Genomic DNA, 23,004 nt, shown 5'->3' with positions numbered 1-23,004 from the left:
ATCCTCTGAAAGGACAAGTGTTCTTAACTGCTGAGCCATTTCTCCAGCCCCTACTTACTTTAAGAAATTATTTTTAGGGGTGTGTGTGTGTGTGTGTCTGTGTGTGTCTGTGTATCTGTGCATGTCGAGTACGTGTGCCTACAGAGGCCAGAGGCATTGGATCTTCTAGAGCTAACTAACGGTACAGGCAGGCAGTTTGTGAGCTGCCTGGTGTGAGTGCTGGGAACCGAACTTAGATCCCTGAAAGAGCACTAAGTCCTGTTAACCAATGACCTAGCTTTCCAGATCCTTCATTTTACAAATGTGGTTTACTGGGATTAGACACATCAAGTTTTAAAAATATTTTCTAATTTAATTTAGCACAAAAAGAGAATTTATATACTACTACAGTTCTCAAATACTGAAAAAAAAAAAGAAAGGCTCTCATGTGGGCAAAAATTAATAGGAAAACTGACATTTACTTTTGAGTCCAAGAGTCTTTATGCTACAAAACAAAATAGATGCTCTTAAATTCCTAATTAACTGTCCTAATTAAAAAATGCAGTACTTTCCAACAGAAAGTACTATTTCCAACAGAAATGCCTATTTGGAACAGTAAGCTATGGAATTAATCCTCACAAGGACTCTAAAAATTTACCGGCTATTATCCCTCCTCTGTATAGATGAACAACTGGACTCACAGAGGTTGACTAACTTACCTAAGGTGATACAATAGTCAGGTGGCAGGTTTGGCATTCAAACTCAAGTAGCTGAGATCTAGAATCCACATGTTTTAATTACTACGTATAGCACTGATACCCACTACTCACTGAAGGTCTATGGAGAGGATGAAACCTAGGAATCTTCACTTTTAATAAACACATCTGATTATTTTAGTACTTTACAAACTTTAAGAACTAAGGGCATAAATACTCTTAGATTCTTTACAATATACACACAAAATGAACACAAAGTCATCACTTCAGAATCCCTAGTGCATACTCTAAATATGAAAGGGAAGATTATTTTCTGACACAGAATTTTATAGTGCACATATAAACATGGATTCCCATGAAGCAGCTAAAGGAGGCAAATTTAACTTCTACCATTTAACAAGTCAACAAACAAAAACACTGTCCAAGAAATTGAGGTCAAACAGGCTTCACCTTTTCTTAGCTCATTAAGACTTAAAAAATTTAATCTTTAAACTGTTTCTCTTAGCATATTTTCTATCAAAGACCAGCTTTTTGATAAATAGGTCAGGTTTTATAAAAACAATTTAATATTTATACATCAAAATTTTATTTTCAGTAATAAGAATGGATATTTTAGTTTAGGATACTATTAAAATCTTACTTAACTATTTCTACAAAGTATTTTTATGTTCAATACTAATAAACGAGATGGTAAATATACTACCAGTACTTTGGGGAATAAAAAAAATCACTTTATTAAATAATAATTGGTATTTTAAGATTCACCTATTCTGATTTAATGTGTATGAGTGTCTGCCTACATGTATGTATGTATACCACACAAGTGCCTACTGTCCTTGGAGGCTAGAAGAGAGTGTTGAGCATCCAAAAAGTGGAGTTACAGACAGTTGTGAGCCACTATGTAGATGCTAGGAACCAAACCTGGTTTTTCTACAAGCACAGCAAAAGTCCTCATAGCTGAACTACCTCTCCAGCCCCTTTAATCTCTATTGTAGAAGACTGTTTCAAGTTCTGTTCATGAATCACAACATAGTATACACACTGCAAACTAGAAACAGGAGCTATCTTAGCCCAATATAAACTCACAAACAAGACAGATACAGCTCCCCCCCACACACACAGAAAGAGAGAGAGAGAGAGAGAGAGAGAGAGAGAGAGAGAGAGAGAGAGAGAGAGAGAGAGAGAGAGAGAGAGACGAGAGAGAGCGAGAGAGAGCGAGCTCTTTTACCCCCATGCCTTAAGAACCAGGAAAGGGACTTTATTTATTTTGAACAGCTCAATCTAACAAAACATGTACTTTTGACCTTAAATATCTGAGTGATAAACAAATGGTCAATAACTGACTAGAAGTATCACTTATAACAACGTTTTCCAACTTTTTTCCATGAGCCAGAGTCAAAAACACATTTTACATGGTGACATGCAAGCATATCAACACCTACACACAGAGATAAAAATAAAACAATATATTTAATTATACATATTCATGATATTGTGACATGCTGAATATATGTGGTGTTTGATAAATTCTTTTTTAATACTGATAACTTAAAAAAGAAACACATGGACTTCACTTCATATATCACTAATACTATCTATAGTTGTACAAAGCACTGTTATGCAGTCTGTGTTACTATTACACACAAAAGTCTATTCATTAATATAAGAGAAAGGAAAATACCAAAAGTGGTATTTTCTGTATTAAGAAATTGAGGGAAAAAATGAATGGGAGAAACACAAAAGCTAGCATGATTGCCAGTGGAAGCATAAAAATATAGTAGTATACCATTACATGCTACAAGCAATAAATGGCAGGATGGCCTCCAACCAAATAGTAAATTATATTTGAGTATCTGTAAAAAGATTATGTAAAAAAATTCTAAAGAATATAACTTATCATAATAATGTCACTAAAGTAGTCAACTATTATATGTGTATGTATATACATATTTTCCTTTGACTATTTAAAGATACTTGGTTTTTATTAAATTTCAACTTCCCCCAAGTAGGATTTTTACTGAAAATAGATTTACGACACTGTTACATAGTATTTTTCTTGCCCCTTTACTTTCATAACTACTTGAGACCTACAAATACTATCACTTTTATTTTATGAGCTTATAAAACTTTTGGAAATGAACTGGCCACAACAGTACAAAGAAAAAATTTTTAAGAAATTATCATTTGCTGAAGAAAACACTTATTGGATAAGTAGAAAATAAAAGCATACTTCCTTATAATGAGGTTGCTTACTTTCAATATTAGCCCTTCCCACATGGCAGCAATTTTTTTTTTTGCAAAAATGTTTAAAGACTTATATTTAGTCTTTACTGAATATTCTCTAAGTTTATTTATAGCTAAGAGTTAAAGTACCTGTTCTTCAAGTTAATCAGTCCACCACTTCTATACTAGGTAAACATGTAAGAACGGCTTACCAGAGTAATATACCAGAATAACATTAGGCTTACCAGAAAACATTACTGTCTGTAAGCCATGACTTTTTTTTCTTGGAAGACTTTCATTTACAAATATTTGTTTACAAATACTGATAAATATAAAGAAAAGAGACATGTGTACATACATTTCCATTAAACTTCATCTACAAAAGTTAGTATAGGTTGGAAACTAAAAATACCAAGGTTTGTCAGAGATTAAAAAAAAAGACTTTTTTTGCCTACATCTATAATTTAAAGGAAAGCACACTGTCGAAAACAGCCATTAAAGTATACAGCTTGTACTTTCTTGAAATCCAGCCATTCTCTTAAGGAATGACAATGAAACAAAAAATTAAACAGAAGAACTTGGTGACGATGTTGAAACATTTACCTGAAACTCCGGCACAGCAGGTGACTTTGTGACAGTTTTCCTCTTCTTTGTGATTGCTTTTTTAGATATGGATTTTTTTCCTTTCAAGATTAAAAGAGAAAGACTTCATAATGCTGTTTACAGCGCCTCATTAACAGAAACCCAATTGCATAGAGCCTTGAAAGTTAAACTGTAACTCCCAGATGGCTGCTGGTAAGTCAAGTGAAAATAGTGAGTCAAACACGCCTCAGAGAGAGCAAGCATTAAACTGTAACTACCCGTGACAGACACACTAACAACACTGCTTCTTTATATAAGATCCAGAACGATTACACTGTTCAAGGTGATACAAAAACACTGGCATAAACGCCACACAAAACTACTACTCAGTTAAAAATCTACATTCACAACTCACAAGAGACTGAAAAGAACCTTACCTTAAGAATGACCTCTGCAGTCACGAACCTGAGTAAGTATGCCATCTGAAGATTATGGACCCTCAACCAAAAGTAGAAACCCCTTAGTAACACATAGATGCCTTCCTTTAGCTCTGCATGTTTTTAACGGGCTGCTTTTGGCAGTATCTGATACCCAAATTTTAAAAATGTAATCAACATATCCCTTTAATGTGTAATTAGTACTTTGTGCACTCAGAAATCATAGTGAAAACTAAACCTCACCCTTAAAGAATCCAATTTCAAGAACACATCTGAAGTATATATCTATTTCTTTGCATTTAATGTCACAAAATAAAACATACACAAATACACTTTTGGCAAGGAACATGCTGTAATTTTTCCTTATTTTGTTCTAATGTTGAATGTAAACAAGGCTGGCTGGGCTCAAGGTCACAAAAATTCTCTTGCCTCAGGCCCCCAATAGCTGGTATTACATGTGTGAATACCATGTCTTCCCCTTATGTGTAATTATTAAATAATAAACTTACTTAATTGTGGGCTGGAGGAATGGCTTAGGAATTTTAAAAGCACTGGTTGTTCTTCCAGAGGATCTGGGTTCCATTCCCAGCAACCAGACAGTGGCTTACAACTCTATAGTTTGTTGAGATTTTCTTCTGGCCCTCACAGGCTCTGCATGTACATGGTGTACAGACATACATGCAGGCAAAAACATGCACACACAAAATAAAAAATGAAAAATAAATATACTTACTTAATTGTTCAACAAATGTTACACATAGAACACTACTTTAGAGGACAATAAGGAATTATTAGAGACCTTGTCTTCTAGGAGTTCACAATTTTTAAGAGCATGAAAATATTTCTGTTAAAATTTTTGGTGAGTGCTGGAGATTACATCCAGAGCCTTATGCATGTTAGGGAAGTGCTCTACCTCAGAGCTACATGTGCATTCCTTCTATGTTAATTCTGATTCACAATTATTTCTAGGCTAAAATCTACTTAATATTTACCTTTTGAACAGGGAAAATAAATGAAATTACATAATTCTAATATCCCTTTCTAAATTGGTAAGATCTCACATGAAAGATGATACTTTTGTAATATTTTACTAAGTTCAAGTAAAATAATTTCTAACTAAAATACAATTGTTATTTTCTGTATTCCCTTTCCATGAAATCACAAAATTATAACTTGGATAGTTCCTAACATTTGATGCAAAATGTGTGCATACAATGACTAAACTATGTGAATTATGAGGCGGTTAAGTTCATATAGATTTCACTGTTTGGTTTAAATAAGTATCAATGTTGTAATTTGACTCTTGCTTTAACAAATGATTATATAATTACCAACATATATTTCCTTTCTCTTCACCATATCTGTTTCTGTACTTACACTGTTACCTATGACAGTACTAAATCTAGGAAACTAGAGTAAGTGACCTGCTAAAATGAGCAATACTAAAGCAGAAATTACTAAATTCTTAGTGTCTGTAAAAATACAGCTAGCTCAAGGAGCCTTAGAAATCTGAATGCCTGGATGCCTTTTCTATTTATCATTTTAAAGTTTTTGAGTATATTTTTTTCATGTGTATGAGTGGTTTGCCTGCATGTATGTTTCTGTACCGCATGTGTGCCTGGTACCCAAGGAGAGCAGAAGAGGCTATTGAATCCCCTGGAAATGAAGTTTCAGAACACTGTGAATCACCATGTAGGTCTCAGATCCTCGAAGAACAAGGGTTTTTAACTGATGAGCCATCTCACAATTATCATATACTTTTTAAAAGAAAGTACATAGGAAAAAATTTGCTAAGTAAAAGTAAATTTGCCTTACATTTTGTAGGAAGCTTTAAAAACACAATTTGAACAAAAGGAAACTCTCCCTCAATTCTTTCTCTTTTATTGCTCTAACAAGCTGGATCTTAGAGTCGAAGACAACCTTGAGTTTCTTATCCTGCCTCTAACTGCCCGATAAACATGCTCCATTACTTTAAAAATAATTGTTTATTTAGTGTGCATGTATGTCCATGTGTGTGGGTAGTCATGTGTCATGGCACATTTGTGGAGGTCAGTGGGCAACTAGTGGGAGTAGGTTTTCTCCTTCCACCATGTGGGTTGAGGAGATCCAACTCAGGTTGGCTGGCTTGGCGGCAGGTTACTACATCTGTCAAGCCATCTTGCAGGTCCCACCACTTCTTTTTGAGATTTTTCCCATGTAGTCCCAACTGTCCTCAAACTCAAGGCAATTCTACCACCTCAGCTTTCTTACTGTTAGGAATGTGCTCTACAATGCTATTTGTACGGTGCTGGTGATCATGCATGGGCCACATGCATGCCAGGCAAGCACTTTACTGACTGAGCCACATCCCCAGTCCTCCAATTAGCTTAAAATCATTCTTTGATTTTGTAAATATAGACACCTTTAACAGTCAAATGCATTTCATATTGTTGTCTCATAGACTTTTCAACTCAGGTAGTAAATTCTCAATAAATTCTAGCAGTCAGTCTATGTGAATGGATTTAGCAAATTTATGTGGTTATGTCTTTCCGTTATTAGACTGATTAAATGCTATTAAGTTCCTGGATTTACTTCTGCATCAACAGTCTAATGTAGAAGGATTTAAGACTGGGTTCTAGAACCCAGCTATTTAGCTTTACTACTCTGTATTTATTTGAGTCCATTTTGTATTGAAGACCACAATGAAATTACTTTGAAATAATTAAGACTTTTTTTCAGGACTGAGAATTGAACCCAAGAGCATCATACTTTCTTGGACAATACTCTGCCACTGAGTTATAGCCCCAATTCTTCTTTATCTTGAGACAGGGTCTTGGTAAGTTGCATAGGTTGTCCTTGCATTTGAGATCCTTTGGCCTCATCCTCTGTAGCACCTGAGATTACAGGTGGGCATAATCATTCCTGCTTTAATTTATACTATTTAATGTGGACGTAGGAGGACTCACGTTTATAGCGGTAATATGAGGACAAATATTTATTGTGCTATTGCCATATATTATATGCCATATACTTAGTAAAATGATTTTATATAAATTATCTTATTTAGTTCTCAAAGCAACTGTTGAAACCAATATTTTACTAGTAGTAACTAAAGATCAAAAGGGTTAGTTAACTTACTCAAGTGCCAGTAAGTAAGCACCACACCCAGGGATTCTAACTCCAAAGTTCAAGTTCCTCCCACTATGTAATTCTACTCACAAAAATCAGTCACCATTTGTTAATTCTTACTATGAACCAAGTGACAAGCATGATAGGTTTTATGAATTTGCTACTCTAATTTATCTTGCCAGCAAATTAGCAAACTAGAGACTGCATTAGCTCATTCATATTAATGGACAGACTATAAACAGAAATCAATGGAGGCTTTTTAGCTGCTATATACTGGAACAGATATTATCAGCTACATTTCCCCAACTTCAAAACTGTGATGTTTGATGACATAACACACCTTCCTTTCAGACTTGTGCAGGGATGAAATATACTTTTGACTGACATCAGACTAATCTTTTTTGTCAGGATTAAAAGATTTGCACATTCACTGTTACTTAACACCTTGTGCAACATCAAAAGATAGCCTGGATATTTGCTTCCCCTTGTTTTCTAAAATCCAGGCCTTTAAAATTAAACATTATTTTTTATATGAAGCATAGGTTAGTACAAAAGCTACACAGATATTATTTGGGGTTATTTGGAGAAGCTAGCAGTGAAGTATAGACATCTACAGCTACAACTGCAGGGTAGTCTTTTTCTTTCAGGCAAAAGCTGTCCTAACTCACTGAGCAGGCAGCTTTGAAGGGAACACATAACAGTTGTGAGGGAGAAAGGGGTACCTGTATGGCTTGCTAGGTACACTAAATCAACTCTGGCTGATTTAATTGAGTGAAAGATGCCACAGCCAGATCACCTTCATATTCCAGTTATTTGATCCTTTAATTTTGTTTCAGGGCAAGACATATACTAACTGCCACCAGCAGGACATTCTCATGGCCTGAGCATACTCAAGGTTTTTACTCCCAGAGTTCCCAAATCACCTGACCCCACAAAACCAACCATAATTTAGGCCCAAGACTGTGTGACTAAAAAGTCAGTTTAAAATACAAGAATATAAAAAATGATGTTTTAATCTCTCACCACTGAGTTTAAAACATTGTTGTATGCAAAAAGTTAAACTGTGCTTTGAAAATGTATAAGACTTAATAGTCCTAATAATAAAACTTTGCAATTAATGTTACAATAGCATACCTAATGAAGGTTTCTAAAACACCATGCTCAGAACAGCTTAAGAAACTCATACTCTACCTAAGAGGGAATCATAACTAAAAATTGTATTATCCTCTAACCAAGGTACAAATGCCACCTCATCCTGTATTATCTGGAATTAGAAATCCAAATCTCCTTTCCTTCATTCTGTTCCTCATCCCTATTTCCATCCTTCACTTGTTTCCCATGTCTGTTTTCACCCCTAAGCCACACTGGGTTTCTACAAGATTTCAACAGTTCTTTTCTGGATCTAATCTTTCCAAGGTGTAAAATTATCCCAACACATTCATTACTTCCTCAGTTTTTTCAGTTTAGGAATATTATCAAGTGAATGGAAAAAAGGCATAAGTTACTGTTAAAGTAAGAAATCCAAGGACATTGTATGATATTAAATAGTGGATGTGGGAAGTGCCACAGAAACAGAGTTTAACTTGTGTTTCACTTACTACATATGCATGTCTTAAGCTAATATTTAGTCTATAGAAGTAAACAATTTGATCTTAATTAAACAACTGATTTTCATATTGTTCTCCTTGCTTATGAGGAATATTCTTGTCATGATGGCAATTCTTTTACCTAATCACACAATATGGTAACTCCTGAACATCCAACATCCTCTTTAACTTAGTACTACATGAATATTGGTTGCGGGGGGGCAGAAAGAACTGAAAAATAATAATTAGGTGCCACATTTGTCTACTTTCTGTACACCTCTCTTAATAGACAGTATTTTTTCAGCCAATGTAATAGAGAGTTACATGACACCCTTATTTGTGATTAATTTTCTCTTCACAGTCATCTTCCAGCTCTTCATTAAACTCTACCAGCTTCTTTTCACAGCTATTTAATAAGCTTTTAAGGTATTTTTCTTCAAATCCCACCATTTATTAGCTGTGTAACATTGGGCAAGTAAACACATCTTCTTGTTCCTCATTTTAAAGAATATCTATAAAATCATGGGGCTGGAGAGATGATTCAGCAGTTAAGAGCACTTGTTATTGTTGTAGAGAAGCAGGGTTCAGTTCCGAGGGCCCACATATTAGCTCACAACCATCTCTAACTCTAGTTCCAGTGGATCTAATAGCTCTTCTGGCCTCATCCTGCACAGGCACCCAAGTGATATACATATACAAATGAAGGCAAAACACTTACATACATAAAATAAGTACTCAAAAAATCTAATAAATAAATATGAGGCTAACAGTAGTTATCTATTTTTAGAGTTTTATGATTAAATGAAATAATATGTACAATAGTGTTATATGAATATTAATTCTCCTGAGGAAAAAACAGAAGGGACTAAAAAAACAGACATGGGGTAGAGGTGTAACTTAGTGGTTGAACATATGCCTGGCATGTATAAATCCTGGACTTCATTCCTAGCACTGTAAAATAATATAAAAATAACTGACAAGATGTACAGCGAATTCCTTCATTCTCACATAATCTTGCAGTCTCTAGTTGGTACTCTAAAAATATTTTCCACAAAGATACATATAATTAGGTTCTAGGTGCTATCACAAATATTTTGTATTACATTATTTGTGTTATTTTCTATAAACAGCTTTTTCTATATCTGACACATCTCATATAAAGCTCATTCATTTGCTCTTGGGATCTTGATTCCATCATTTAAACTAGTATCACATGGCATGTTTTGAAATAGACTCTAACACCTCCACTTATACTTCAAACTTTATTGTGCTATTTTTTAACAACTTGATTATTCATAAGTATGCCTTACTGATATTAATAATTTTTTATCTATTCAAGCCTACTTATTCTTCAAAGTCCTCCATTCTTTCTGAAATCTTCCCATTCTTTGTGAAATTTCCTGTTTGCTTCCTCTTTTTATTGTATGGTTTTGATTATTAAATTGATAAGGCTATTTATTAGTTTTTTTAAAGATTTATATAGTCTTATAAGTGTTTGTCTGCATGTATGTATGTGCACCACATGTGTGCCTGGAGCCAGCAGAGGCCAGTAGAGTGTCAGATGCCCTGGAAGTAGAGTTGCATGCAGATGGCTGAGCTTCCTTGTGGGTGCTAGGAACTGAACTCAGGTCCTTTGCAAAAGCAGCAAACATTCTTAATAGCTGAGCCACCTCCACGGACCTATATTTACCAGTTTTGAACTTAGTTTTCTCTTTCTTTTTTTTAATTAGCCAAACATGCCTTTAATTCTAGTACTTGGTAGGCAGAAGCAGGTGGATCTCTTCAATTTCAAGGCGTGCCTGATCTATATAGAATTCCAGGCTAGCCAGAGCTACACAGTAAGACTCTGTTTCAAATGCAAAAAATTTAATTACACACACACACACACACACACACACACACACACACACACACACACACACACAGGACAACTTGGAAGAGTTAGTTCTTTCTTTCTATCCTATGGGTCCCTGGAATGACCTCAGATTATCAGGCTTGGCAGCAAGAGTCTTCCTTTACTCAATCGGGCTATCTTGCTGATCAAAGTTTCTTAACCTATAAGAAAATGAGACTGCTTGTCTTACCTATTTAGATTAATTTAAAAGTATCACAAAATAATCTGGTTGAAAAGAATGCCTGCTGTCTTAAAATGATATTAAACATATACAGTAAAGCCAGGTGGTGATGGTGCATGCCTTTAATCCCAACACTTGGGAGGCAGAGGCAGGTGAATTGTGAGTTTGAGGCCAGCATGGTCTACAGAGTGAGTTCCAGGACTGTTTCACAGGGAAACCCTTTCTTGAAAAACCGGGGGGGGGGGGGGGGAGAAGATACATAGGAAGAGGCTAATCTTATATATATCTGGAAAAACCATACTATATATAGTTTCTGTTAATATATATATTTAACAGATTTTTAAACATGACACTAAGTGCTAGGGATACAAAACCAGAAATAATCCTTCAGTTCTCAAGAATGCTAGAAGGGAGACACTAGTCAACCTATACCAGAAATAAATGCAATTATTAGTTAAGTACTATAAAGAAGTGTCTGATGCTCTAATTACATACAAAATAGAAAAACTTACTTAGAAAAATGATAGGAAGTTTAAGTGATAAAAGAATAAGGCAATAAGGAAAGGACTTCAAAAAAATTTTTTTGCTTAAGAGCAGAAAGAAAATGCACTGTTTTTGCTTTTCCACCAATAGCGACAGTACATGTAAAGAGAAAATGCAATTTTTAAAAACTTTTTCCTCTGAAAAAGTTATAGTATAGCTTATTTGTATACATGTTTACAATTGACTATTTATGACTGGATAATCTATCAGTAGGGGTGGAGGTTAGGCTAGTAGTGGGGCCTTGGAAGATACTTAATGGACTTAGCAGGTTGTGTTTTTTGTGTGTGTGTGTGTGTGTGTACAAACAATATTAAATAATTAATTAATATAAATAATAATTAATAAAATATAATTAAACAATAATTAAAGAATAGGTTGTGAGGTTGAAAGGGATAGGGTAGACATAACAAGAGCTGTGGCTGAGAAAGTGAAGAGTGGAAATGATGCACATATTTTATACATAATATTAAATTCTCAAAAATAATATAACAAAGAATTATTTCTAGCCTATTCTCAGTTAATCTCACTTGCTCACCTTAAATGACAAAAGTAAAAACCCAAGTCTGAAAAGCAGATAAAATGCTTAAAAATTACAAAAGTGGATCACAGTGTACTTAAATTATTATATCATTCAAATTGATTTGCCTTTGTACCTTCTATTTAAAAAAAATCATCTCCCATCACAACTATAAGTTTAACTAAAACTTATAAATACCTAAAAACTTAAAGCGTATAGTCTACAACATATTGTGGACCAGATAGATAACCAAATTACATGTAAAATTTAGATCACTCTAAGTCTAAGTTGATAAACCAGTCATGGATGACACAGCTTAACCCAAAGCAGTTCTATAAGGCACACAAGCTAACCATTACTTGGGAAACGTAAGTGTTAAAATAAACTTGAAGAGAATACTATAATTATCAAAACAAAGTTTTCTTTCCTTTGACGTCTTCCAGAATTCTTAATATATAAGTCCCAAATCATTTACCTAAAATTTTAAGTCTAAAAAGGCTCTGAAAACTAAAGTTTTAAATTAATGTATATGCTTAACAAATTCAGCCCTGAACTATTTTAAGATTAAAAATTTTTTTTCATTTCATCTGCTCTAACCACTTATAAGTCCTACTAGGGATGTTATTTAATAAAAACTAGATATATCTAATACCCCTTTAAAATCTCAAGATTTCTAAACTTCAAAACAAATGTGGTAGGAGTTTCCCAGAATGCACCATGAGCCTATACTAAGACACAGTAAGGGAAACCTTGTGAAAACTATGATCATGGAACTCACTTTCAAAAAAGTATAAAAAAGGAGGCACTGGACTCAAACATGATGGAAACTCAACCAAAAAAAGGCCATGCTGCCTCAAAACGTAGTAAATTTACAAAAAAAGTGGTCTGAAATGATGTACAACTAATATTTATCCTTATAACATTGGATGCAATACCATTACATCTCAGACTTGTAAGACACAAAAGCAAGAGAATGAAGACCTTCACATGGTCTTTGTTAAGTTTTCATTCCAAAGGCTTATTTCTGAAAGTTACTTTAAAAAGTTAGGTCAATATGGACCACTTTAAAAGTTTTAGTCAAACAAGCTAGGCCTGGTTTTGGTAGTAAACATTACACTACTACTTTAAAAACATATTAAGTGTGTACCTAACCCCTGGCTCCCAGTGTCTGTTATAAATGAGGTCATCAAGTTTGGTGGCAAGAGCTTTTACCTGTTCAATCATCTCTCTGGGCCTATACTTTATCATGGCTCATTACATACATTTTTAGAACATACTGAGTTCTATGTAATGATTTAAGTAACTAAAACCTCACTCCTTCATTTGTCACCTCAGTAGCAAATTTCTACCAGTTTAATTAACTACACTGCTGTGGGAAAGAATGAAAATGAAACCCACAATGATGACTGGAGCCAATACTCATTTTGGGAAGCAATTCTTATTTTTTGTCTTCGATCAAGAAATTTTTTTTGTAAATATTATACAACTGACCATATGTTTTTGTCTCACCTATCCTGTGGTAAATGAGATATAAACTGATTAAGACAGATCATAGGAAACACAAAAGCAACAAAATCCTTTAAAAAAGAAAAAAACAAAAAAGAGTAATCAACTAGAAAAGAACTTCTGTTGTTCAAATAGACTGCTGGCAAATATATAGGGTATTTAAATTGGGCAAAAGACAGACTTAGAAATTCCTGTGGTTTTTTTACTAATTTATTTTTTATTTCTTTACCTTCTTTCTGAGACAGTGTTTCTCTGTGTATCAGCTCTGATCTTCTTGGAACTTGCTTTATAGATCAAGATTGCCTAGAAATCAGAGATCTGCCTGCCTCTCTCTGCCTTCCTAGTGCTGGGTGGGATTAAGGGCGTGGGCCACCACAGCCTGGTTTACTAATCCTTTTACAAGTATATGCTTTAATCTTGGTGTTTTATTAATTGACGTAATTCCTAGATTCAATTTTTTTTCTACATATGAAAATCCATATTGAGGGACTGGAGAGATGGCTCAGAGGTTAAGAGCACTCACTGACTGCTCTTTCAGAAGTCCTGAGTTCAATTCCTAGCAACCACATGGTGGCTCACAGCCAACTACAATTCAATCTGGCACCCTCTTCTGGCATGTAGACAGAACACTATATATTGAAAAATATATTGAAAACAAGGTACTAAGTTCAGACTCAGTAAATAACATGATTACTCTAGATAAAGAAATGAGCTGCTATACTTGCGCTGTTCTTAGCTTAGGAAGAAAAACAAATCGCTTAATCAAAGTGATGGACATACATCATTTACAGGAAAAATATAAAAATATAATATCCAAAAATAGTCAGGCGGTGGTGGCACATACCTTTGATCCCAACACTTGGGAGGCAGAGGCAGGCAAATCTCTGAGTTCAAGGCCAGCCTGGTCTACAAAGCTATACAGAGAAACCCAGTCTTGAAAAATCAAAAATAAATAAATATAAATATAAACATGTCAAATTGTGATTCATTCAAATATATTATACCAGTTCTTTGTTAGTATATAAAAAATTTTTCCTGGCCCAGGTTTTTAATCATGTGAAATAAAACTTGACCCCCTACATACACATAAACACACACACACACATTTCATTCTATCAATCAGCACTTCCAAGATGCATAATTGAAGAAAAATGGAATCACACTTAAATATAAGTCTTGCCCATTAGGTCAGCTTACCAGATTTGTGCTTTTTGTGTTTTCCTTTCTTCTTAATGATCAATAACTTATTTTGGATCTCAGGTTTGTAAGATTTGAAAGCAAGAGAATGAAGACCTTCACGCTTTCTTTGTAAATTTTCATTCAAAACATCTTTCAATTTCTTCTTTTTCTTTTTCTTCTTTTTTGCCCTCATTTTAGTTAGTTTTAGTTTTTTGTGGCTTTGCAAGGAGTGCTCTAACAAAAGATCTCTCACAACTTTGTGGCAGTTAATGTCTTGATGATCGATGTGACTACCATTTACATGAATTTGGCAAGATTTCAGAGCATTTTCTTTTAGTGGACTGGGTTCTGTCTTTACTCTGGAAGCTTCACCATGTTTTTCCTGATTTTCTATAAACCTTATTTCACCTGGACTGAGTGGCTCTCCAAAGCCCGTAACTTCTCCTGGACTTCCGGGCTTCTCCAAATTTTCTTTACAACAATCAGTTTTTTCAATTTCACAGGACCTGTTTATTTTAATGTCACAGTTGGATTTTACTTCCATTTCCACAGAGATGTCATGATTACCAAAGTTCATTTTAGCAGGACAGTGGGCTGGACCAAAATCAATTTCTTGCTCTTTCTTGAAGACAGAGGGCAGACTTTCTCTATTACATCTGTGATCTCCATTACTTGTACTTACATAGTCACACTTGAATTTCTCCAGTTTAATTCGAGGTACTCTTTTTACTTTAATGGGTGGAACTGGAAATTCTGGGGCCTGAAAGGGTCTTTGTTTATAAATCCGTACATCCGCACCACAGAACTGTGGAAAGTGCACATAAGCATTCTCCAGATAGTCATAGCCAAGGATGACTTCCCTACACTCATGAATGGGCTGCCCAAGCACAGCATCCTGAACTTCTTTCTGTGTTTCATACACAAAGTCACAGAGCCCTTTAAGTAACCACACCTTTTGATAGAAAGGTAGCTCGTGAAAAGGTTTTTCTTCCAATGGATTAACTTCTCCAAGAACCTTAAAAAACTGAGGGCACAAGCCAAGTTTCTCAGCGCAGTTATCAGGGTTCTCAGTCTGCCCTACAGCCGTGTACCACTGCTGTACTTTCTGCCTCAGCACTGCTTCCCACGTCCTGTAAGGCAAAGTAGGTCTTCGATGTAAGGTCGGCCTGCGGTGGGGAGGACTTAGCAAAGACGTCATTATTTTAGACAGAAAGGCATTACACTGAGGCATCAGAAGACAGCGTTCCAGTTCATAAAAGACAATTTCTGGCAAGTTTAGAATCTGCTGGGCTAAACAAAGAAAATGCCCAATGGCTGGAATTTCCCACATGTTCTCCATACAGGCTGGAGCTGCTTGAGCAAGAAGTTTCCTTTCCCACTCTTCTACTTCCTTCTGGCAAGCTTCTTCTGCTTCTTTTCTTTCTTGCTCCCGAAGCCTAAACAAAATTTAAATTATACTACTATTACTTAAAGACAGCAGCATAAAACACTGAAATTTAAAGTTATATTTCTCTTAAGACAACTGTTTTCGTTTTCCAAATCAGTAATACATGTCCCCTTAAAAGTATGTTGTGCCTCAATTCCCATAAGGAAATACATATTCCCCTGATCCTCGGTTTTATGGTGTACAGTTTGTAGAATGTCTGTCTGGCATGTAAGAAACTCCAGGTTTGATACCTAGCACTGCTTAAGAACTGGGTGCTCAAGGCCATTCTTAGCTATATTGTGAGTAAGAAAGAGACCAACCTAGAATATAAGAAACACTGACTCAAAAAGAGAGAAAGGATTATAATTTAAGTAAAAAGTTATGTACTTGTTATTGTTACATGGAGCTTTATTAGACAGAAAAAAGAGAACTATAAAGAAACTGTAGGTGACAGAGGGATGGCTCCATCAGCAAAGTGCCTGCTGCATAAGCATGAGGTTGTGAGTTCAGATCCCAACACTCATGCAAAAGCTGGGCACGGTGGTGTGCAGCTGTGAGGCCAGTACTTGTGTGAGTGTGTTGGGGGGGGGTGCAAATGGTAAAGGCAGGTGTTTCCCAGAAACTCACTGCATACACAGTCCTACCAAGTAGAGAGGTATAGGTTTAGTGAGAGGCCCTGTCTGAAACAAATAAGGTAGAGGGTGATAAAGGAAGAAATCTGATGCTGAGCTCAGTTCTCTACACACACAGGCACCTGCATATACATGAACACATCTCAGAAACATATACACACATCACAAACACAAAAATCTGTACTACTAGCCAATATAAAGTCAAGATACCATCATAGATAAATGGAAAAGGAAAATGTAGTAATATACACACAATGGCATATTATTTACCCATTAAAGTAATTAATTTTTGTTATTAGCAATGTGAACAGAACTGGAAATCATTATGTAAGAGAAACAAACCAGATACAGAAAGACAAAGGCTACAAGTTTTCACTCGTTTGTAGAAACTACAAAAATCAATTCCATGGAAGAACCAAGTGAAATAATGATCTCAAGAGACCAGGAAAAGGAGACAATAGAATGCAGCAGTTAGAAAATACCAAAACACCTTTTCCACCAACGGGACCAGGGGACCAGGACCAGGTAAACCAGGCCCTGTATCCAGTGCCTGGGGACTGCCTAGGGAGCCACAAAGCCTCCCCTCCCGGCCAGAGCCATGCACCCCAGATTCCTGGTTTTCTTCTCCACCAAGGGGACCAGGTAAAACAGGCCCTTTATCCGGGCCTGCCTTCCAGTGCCTGGGGACTGCCTGAGGACTGCCACAGAGCCTCCAGTCCTGGCAGGAGCCAAGCACCCCAGATTCCTGGTTTTCTTTTCCATCAATGGGACCAGGGAACCAGGGGACTAGGACCAGTGCCTGCAGACCACCAGTGGGAGCCTACCCACCCCAGATTCCTGGTCCCTCACCACATAATAATCAAGACCCCAAATATACAGAATAAAGAAAGAATATTAAGAGCAGCTAAGGAAAAAGGTAAGTACCATATAAAGGCAAACCTATCAGAATTATACCTAACTTCTCCATGGAAACTCTGAAAGCCAGAAGATCCTGGATAGATATTTATCAACACTAAGAGACCATGGATGCCAGCCCAGACTACTATACTCAGCAAAGGTTTCAATCACTATAGATGGAGAAAACAAGATATTCCATGACAAAACTAGATTCAAGCAATGCATATCCACTAACCCAGCCCTACAGAAAGTTCTGGAAGGAAAACTCCAAACCAAGGGGGTTAACTACAACTAGAAAAACATAGGCATTAGATAATCCCACCTTATCAACAGCCAAAAGAAAAAAGGGGTGGAATTCCATACATAATTGCACCACCAACAACCATTCCAAATCAAAGAAGAATGAGCAATCAATGGTCATTAATATCCCTCAATATCAATGGCCTTAATTCACCCATAAAAAGACACAGGCTAACAGAATGGATTTGAAGACAGAACCCATCCTTCTGCTGCATACAAGAAACACACCTCAGCCTCAAAGACAGACCTCAGAGTCAAAGGTTGGGAAAAGATTTTCCAATCAAATGGACCCAAGAAACAAGCAGGGGTAGCAATCCTAATATCTAACAAATTAGACTTTAAAATAAAATCAATCAGAAGAGATGAAGGAGGTCATTACATACTCATCACAGGCAAAATCCACCAAGATGAAGTTTCTATCCTGAACATCCATGCCCCAAACACAAAGGCATCCACGTTCGTAAAAGAAATATTACTAAACTCAAATCACATATAAAGTCCCACGCATTTATAGTGGGAGAATTCAACACCCTACTCTCACCACTAGACAGGGATACCAGACAGAAACTTAACAAAGAAGCAAAGGGGCTAATAGTAGTTATGACCCAACTGGGATTAATAGACATCTATAGAACATTCCATCCAAATAAAAAAGAATATACCTCCTTCTCAGCACCACATGGAACATTCTCAAAAATCGACCACATACTTGGCAACGTATCAAAGCTCAACAGGTACAAAAAAAAATTGGAATAACTCCATGCATCTTATCAGACCACTATGCGTTAAAATTAGAATTCAACAACACAAACTGCAGAAACCCTATAAACTCATGGAAATTGAATAATGCACAATTGCACCATTCCTGGGTCAAAGGAGAAATAAAAAAAATAAATTAAAGACTTCCTAGAATTCTAACACTTTTGAATCCAAGCTTTTCCTGTAATCCCAGCACTTGGGAGGCAGAGGCAGGCGGATCTCTGTGAGTTCGAGGCCGGGCTGGACTGACAGCCTCCAAAACAATACAGAGAAACCCTGACTCGTAAAACCAAAAAAAAAAAAGACAATGAGAATGAAGACACAACATACCCAAGCCTATGGGACACTTTGAAAGCAGTGCTACGAGGAAGTTCATAGCACTAAGTGCCCACATGAAGAAACTGGAGAATAGTTACACTAGAGAATTAACAGCACAGCTGAAAACCCTAGAATACAAAGAAGCAAACTCCCCCAGGAGGAGTAGACGCCAGGAAATAATCAAACTGAGGGCTGAAATCAATAAAGTAGAAAATAGGAAATCAATGCAACGAAGAGTTGGCTCTTTGAGAAAATCAACAAGATAGACAAACCTTTGTCCAAACTTGCCAAATGGCAGTGTGAACATGCAAATTAAGAAAATCAGAAACGAAAAGGGGGGCATAACAATGGACTCTGATGAAAATCAGAGAATCATCAGGTCATATATTGAAAACCTGTACTCCACAAAATTTTGAAAATTTAAAGGAAATGGACAATTTTCTGCATAAGTATTACTTTCCAAAATTAAATAAAGAACAGATAAGCAATTTAAACAGACCTATAACCTCTGTGGAAATATAAGCAGTCATCAAAAGTCTCCCATCCAAAAAAAGTCCAGGTCCAGATGGCCTCAGTGTAAGAACAGCTTATATCAATTCTTCTCAAAGTATTCCATGCAATAGAAACAGAAGGGTCTTTGCCAAACTCTGTCTATGAGGCTTCAATTACCTTGATACCCAAGCCACATAAAGACACAACTAAGAAAGAGAACTTCAGACCAGTATCCCTCATGGACATTGATGCAAAAATACTCAATAAAAATACTGGCAAATCGGATCCAAGAACACATCAAAACAATCATTCACCATGATCATGTAGGTTTTATCCCAGGGATGCAGGGATGGTTCAACAAATGAAAATCCATCAATGTAATTCACTATATAAACAAGCTGAAAAGCAAAAATCACATGATCATCTCACTAGATGCAGAAAAAGCCTTTGACAAAATCCAACACCCCTTCATGATAAAGGTCTTGGAGAGATCTGGGATAACACGAACATACATAAACATAATAAAAGCTATATACAGTAAACCAACAGCCAACATCAAACTAAATGGACAGAAACTCAACGTGATTCCGCTAAAATCAGGAACAAGACAAGGCTGTCCACTTTCTCCATACCTTTTCAACATTGTACTTGAAGTTCTAGATAGAGCAATAAGACAACAAAAGGAGATCAAGGGGATACAAATTGGAAAGGAAGAAGTCAAACTTTCACTATTTGCAGATGATATGATAGGTTACATAAGTCATCCAAAAAACTCTACTAGGGAACTCCTACAGCTGATAAACACTTTCAGCAAAATGGCAGGATACAAGATCAACTCAAGAAAATCAGTAGCCCTACTATATACAGACAATAAAATGGCTGAGAAAGAAATCATAGAAACATCACCCTTTACAATTTCCACAAACAACATAAAATACCTTGGGGTAATGCTAACCAAACAAGTGAAAGACCTGTATCGCAAAACTTTGAGTCTTTAAAGAAAGAAATTAAAGAAGACATCAGAAAATGGAAAGATCTCCCATGCTCTTGGATAAGTAGGATCAATGTAGTAAAAATGGCAATCCTGCCAAAAGCAATCTACAGACTCAATGCAATCCCCATTAAAATACCAGCAAAATTCTTCACAGACCTTGAAAGAACAATAATCGACTTTGTATGGAAAAACAAAAGACCCAGGGTAGCCAAAACAACCTTATTTAACAGAGCAACTACTGGAGGCATCACCATCCCTGACTTCAAGCTCTATTATAGAACTGTAGTCCTGAAAACAGCTTGGTATTGGCACAAAAATAGACAGGTAGACCAATGGAATGGAATTGAAAACCCTGATATTAACCCACACATATATGAACATCTGATCTTTGACAAAGAAGCTAAAAATATACAATGGAAAAAAGAAAGCATCTTCAACAAATGGTGCTGGCATAACTGGATGCTAGCATGTAGAAGAATGTGGATAGATAAATGTCTATCACCATGCACAAAACTTAAGTCCAAATGTATCAAAGACCTCAACATAAATCCAGCCACACTTAGAAGAGAAAGTGGTGGTACCCTTGGACAAATTGGTACAAGAGACAGCTTCCTGAACATAACACCAGTAGCACAGACACTGAGTTACATGGGACCTCCAGAAACTGAGAAGCTTCTCAAAAAGGCAGCCCACAGAATGGGAAAAGATATTCACTAACTCCACATCTGACAGAGGGCTAATCTCCAAAATTTACAAAGAACTCAAGAAGCAAGTCTCCAAAACACCAAAGGACCCTATTAAAAAGTGGTTACTTAACTACATAGAGAATTCTCAATAGAGGAGTCTAAAATGGCTGAGAGACACTTGAGAAAGTGCTCAACATCCCTAGCCATCCGGGAAATGCAAATCAAAACAACTCTGAGATACCATCTTATTCTTGTCAGAACGGCTAAAATCAAAAATACCAATGACAGTTTATGCTGGAGAGGATGTGGAGAAAGGGGAACAGTCCTCCACTTCTGGTGGGAGTGCCAACTTGTACAGCCACTTTGGAAATCAGTATGGAGATTCCTCAGAAAAATGGGATTCAGCCTACCACAAGACCCAGCAATTTCACTCTTAAGCATATATCCAAAAGATGCACATTCATACAACAAGGATCTGTTCCACTATGTTCATAGCAGCATTATTTGTAATAGCCAGAACTTGGAAGCAACGCAGATGTCCCTCAACTGAAAAGTGGATAGAGAAAATGTGGTACATTTACACAATGGAGTACTATTCAGCAGAAAAAAAAAAAGAATGGAATCCTGAAATTTGCAGGCAAATGGATGGCACTAGAAGAAACCATCCTGAGTGAGGTAACCCAGTCACAAAAAGACAAACATGGCATGTACTCTCTCATATATGGATTTTAGACATAGATCTGGGGAGTGCCAGCCTACAATCCCATGGCCAGAGAGTCTGGGGAACAGAACCTTCATCCAATGGCTGATGGAAGCAGAGGCAGACTCCCACAGCTAAACACTGAGCTGAACTCAAGGAACCCAGTGACAGAGAAGCAGGACTGATGAGCAAAGGGATTAAGACTGGGCTGGTTTAACCCCCAGAAACAGCTGACCTGACAAAGGTTAGCTCTTGAATCCCGGACTGATGACTGGATGTCAGTGAGGAGGCCTAGGCAATCTACTGGGCCTTGGGTAGCAGATCAGTATTTATCCCTGGCATACAAATGGACTTTGGGTGCCCATCCAACAATGAAAGATGCACTCTCAACCTGGACTCTTGGGGGGAGGGTCTAGGCCCTGCCCTGGATGAAATGACAGACTATGGACACCCCCATGGAAGGCCTCACCCTCCCTGGGGAAATAAGGGGGTACTGGGGGAATTGATGGGAGGGTGTGTGAGGAGGGGAGGGAAAGGGAGAGGGACCTGGGATTAACATGTGAAGCAACCTTGTTTCTAATTTAGATTTAAATTAAAAACTAAAAATTAAAAAAAAACACCAAAACACAAACAAGAATTCTGGGTTTCAGCAACTGTAATCTTTTAAGACAAATAGACATTGAGAAAACCATATTGACAAATATCTGGAGCTTTTTTTCCTTTACATAAGAACCCTATTTATAGTTCTGGCTAAGAGTACACATTGTCATTTCACGTATATTAAATATGTAAAATACAGATACCTCCGTTAGTGATTTAGTATGTGTGCGCATTTGACCATCCAAATGTTAAATATTATTAACAAAATTCAGCTGTTGAGGATTAGCAAGATGGCTCAGAGGCAAAGCCACTTGTTGCCAAGTCAGATGACCTGAATTTGACCACCAGGATGGAAAGAATCAGCTCCCACAAGTTGTTCTCTTGAGTTCCAAATACATGTTATACGCAGGTAAGGAACAAACACCAATATATGAACATTTTTTTTAAATCTTAAGATACTATGTCACAAAAGACAAGAGAAACAAAAAGCTACTCTCTATAAAATATATTTATAATTTTGAAGAATTAAATTTTTACTACATGGGAGTGGCAGTAGTATGTTGGTAGAATTTGGCTTCTTTCTTTTATAAAGATACCAACCTAAGATGTTTCAATTTGATTATAAAAAAAGAAACAGAGGAAGGAAGAAAGAAAAAGAGAAAGAGTGAGAAAGGAAGAGGAAGGAAGGAAGGAAGGAAGGAAAGAAGGAAGGAAGGAAGGAAGGAAGGAAGGAAGGAAGGAAGGAAGGA

The 23,004-nt window shown here is 36.4% G+C and overlaps 1 protein-coding gene across 5 annotated transcripts in view; it reads right to left on the bottom strand.

The window, feature by feature from the left end:
* Kiaa2026 (KIAA2026 ortholog) overlaps nucleotides 1-23,004 on the bottom strand; it is an 81,438-nt gene that overhangs the window by 22,007 nt on the left and 36,427 nt on the right. For all 5 annotated transcript variants that reach the window (XM_005063705.4, XM_013114852.3, XM_013114855.3 and 2 more), the window contains 2 exons: nucleotides 14,470-15,887; nucleotides 3,522-3,601 (listed from right to left, as the gene is read on the bottom strand). In XM_005063705.4, coding sequence (XP_005063762.1) covers nucleotides 3,522-3,601; nucleotides 14,470-15,887 — 1,498 coding nt within the window. The remainder of the gene's footprint in view (nucleotides 1-3,521; nucleotides 3,602-14,469; nucleotides 15,888-23,004) is intronic.

This window comes from Mesocricetus auratus, unplaced genomic scaffold (genome assembly GCF_017639785.1).
Source record: "Mesocricetus auratus isolate SY011 unplaced genomic scaffold, BCM_Maur_2.0 Super-Scaffold_4256, whole genome shotgun sequence".
Taxonomy (NCBI): domain Eukaryota; kingdom Metazoa; phylum Chordata; class Mammalia; order Rodentia; family Cricetidae; genus Mesocricetus; species Mesocricetus auratus.
The sequence above is the reverse complement of the archived record's forward strand: the minus strand, read 5'-3'. Positions and strand labels throughout refer to the sequence as shown.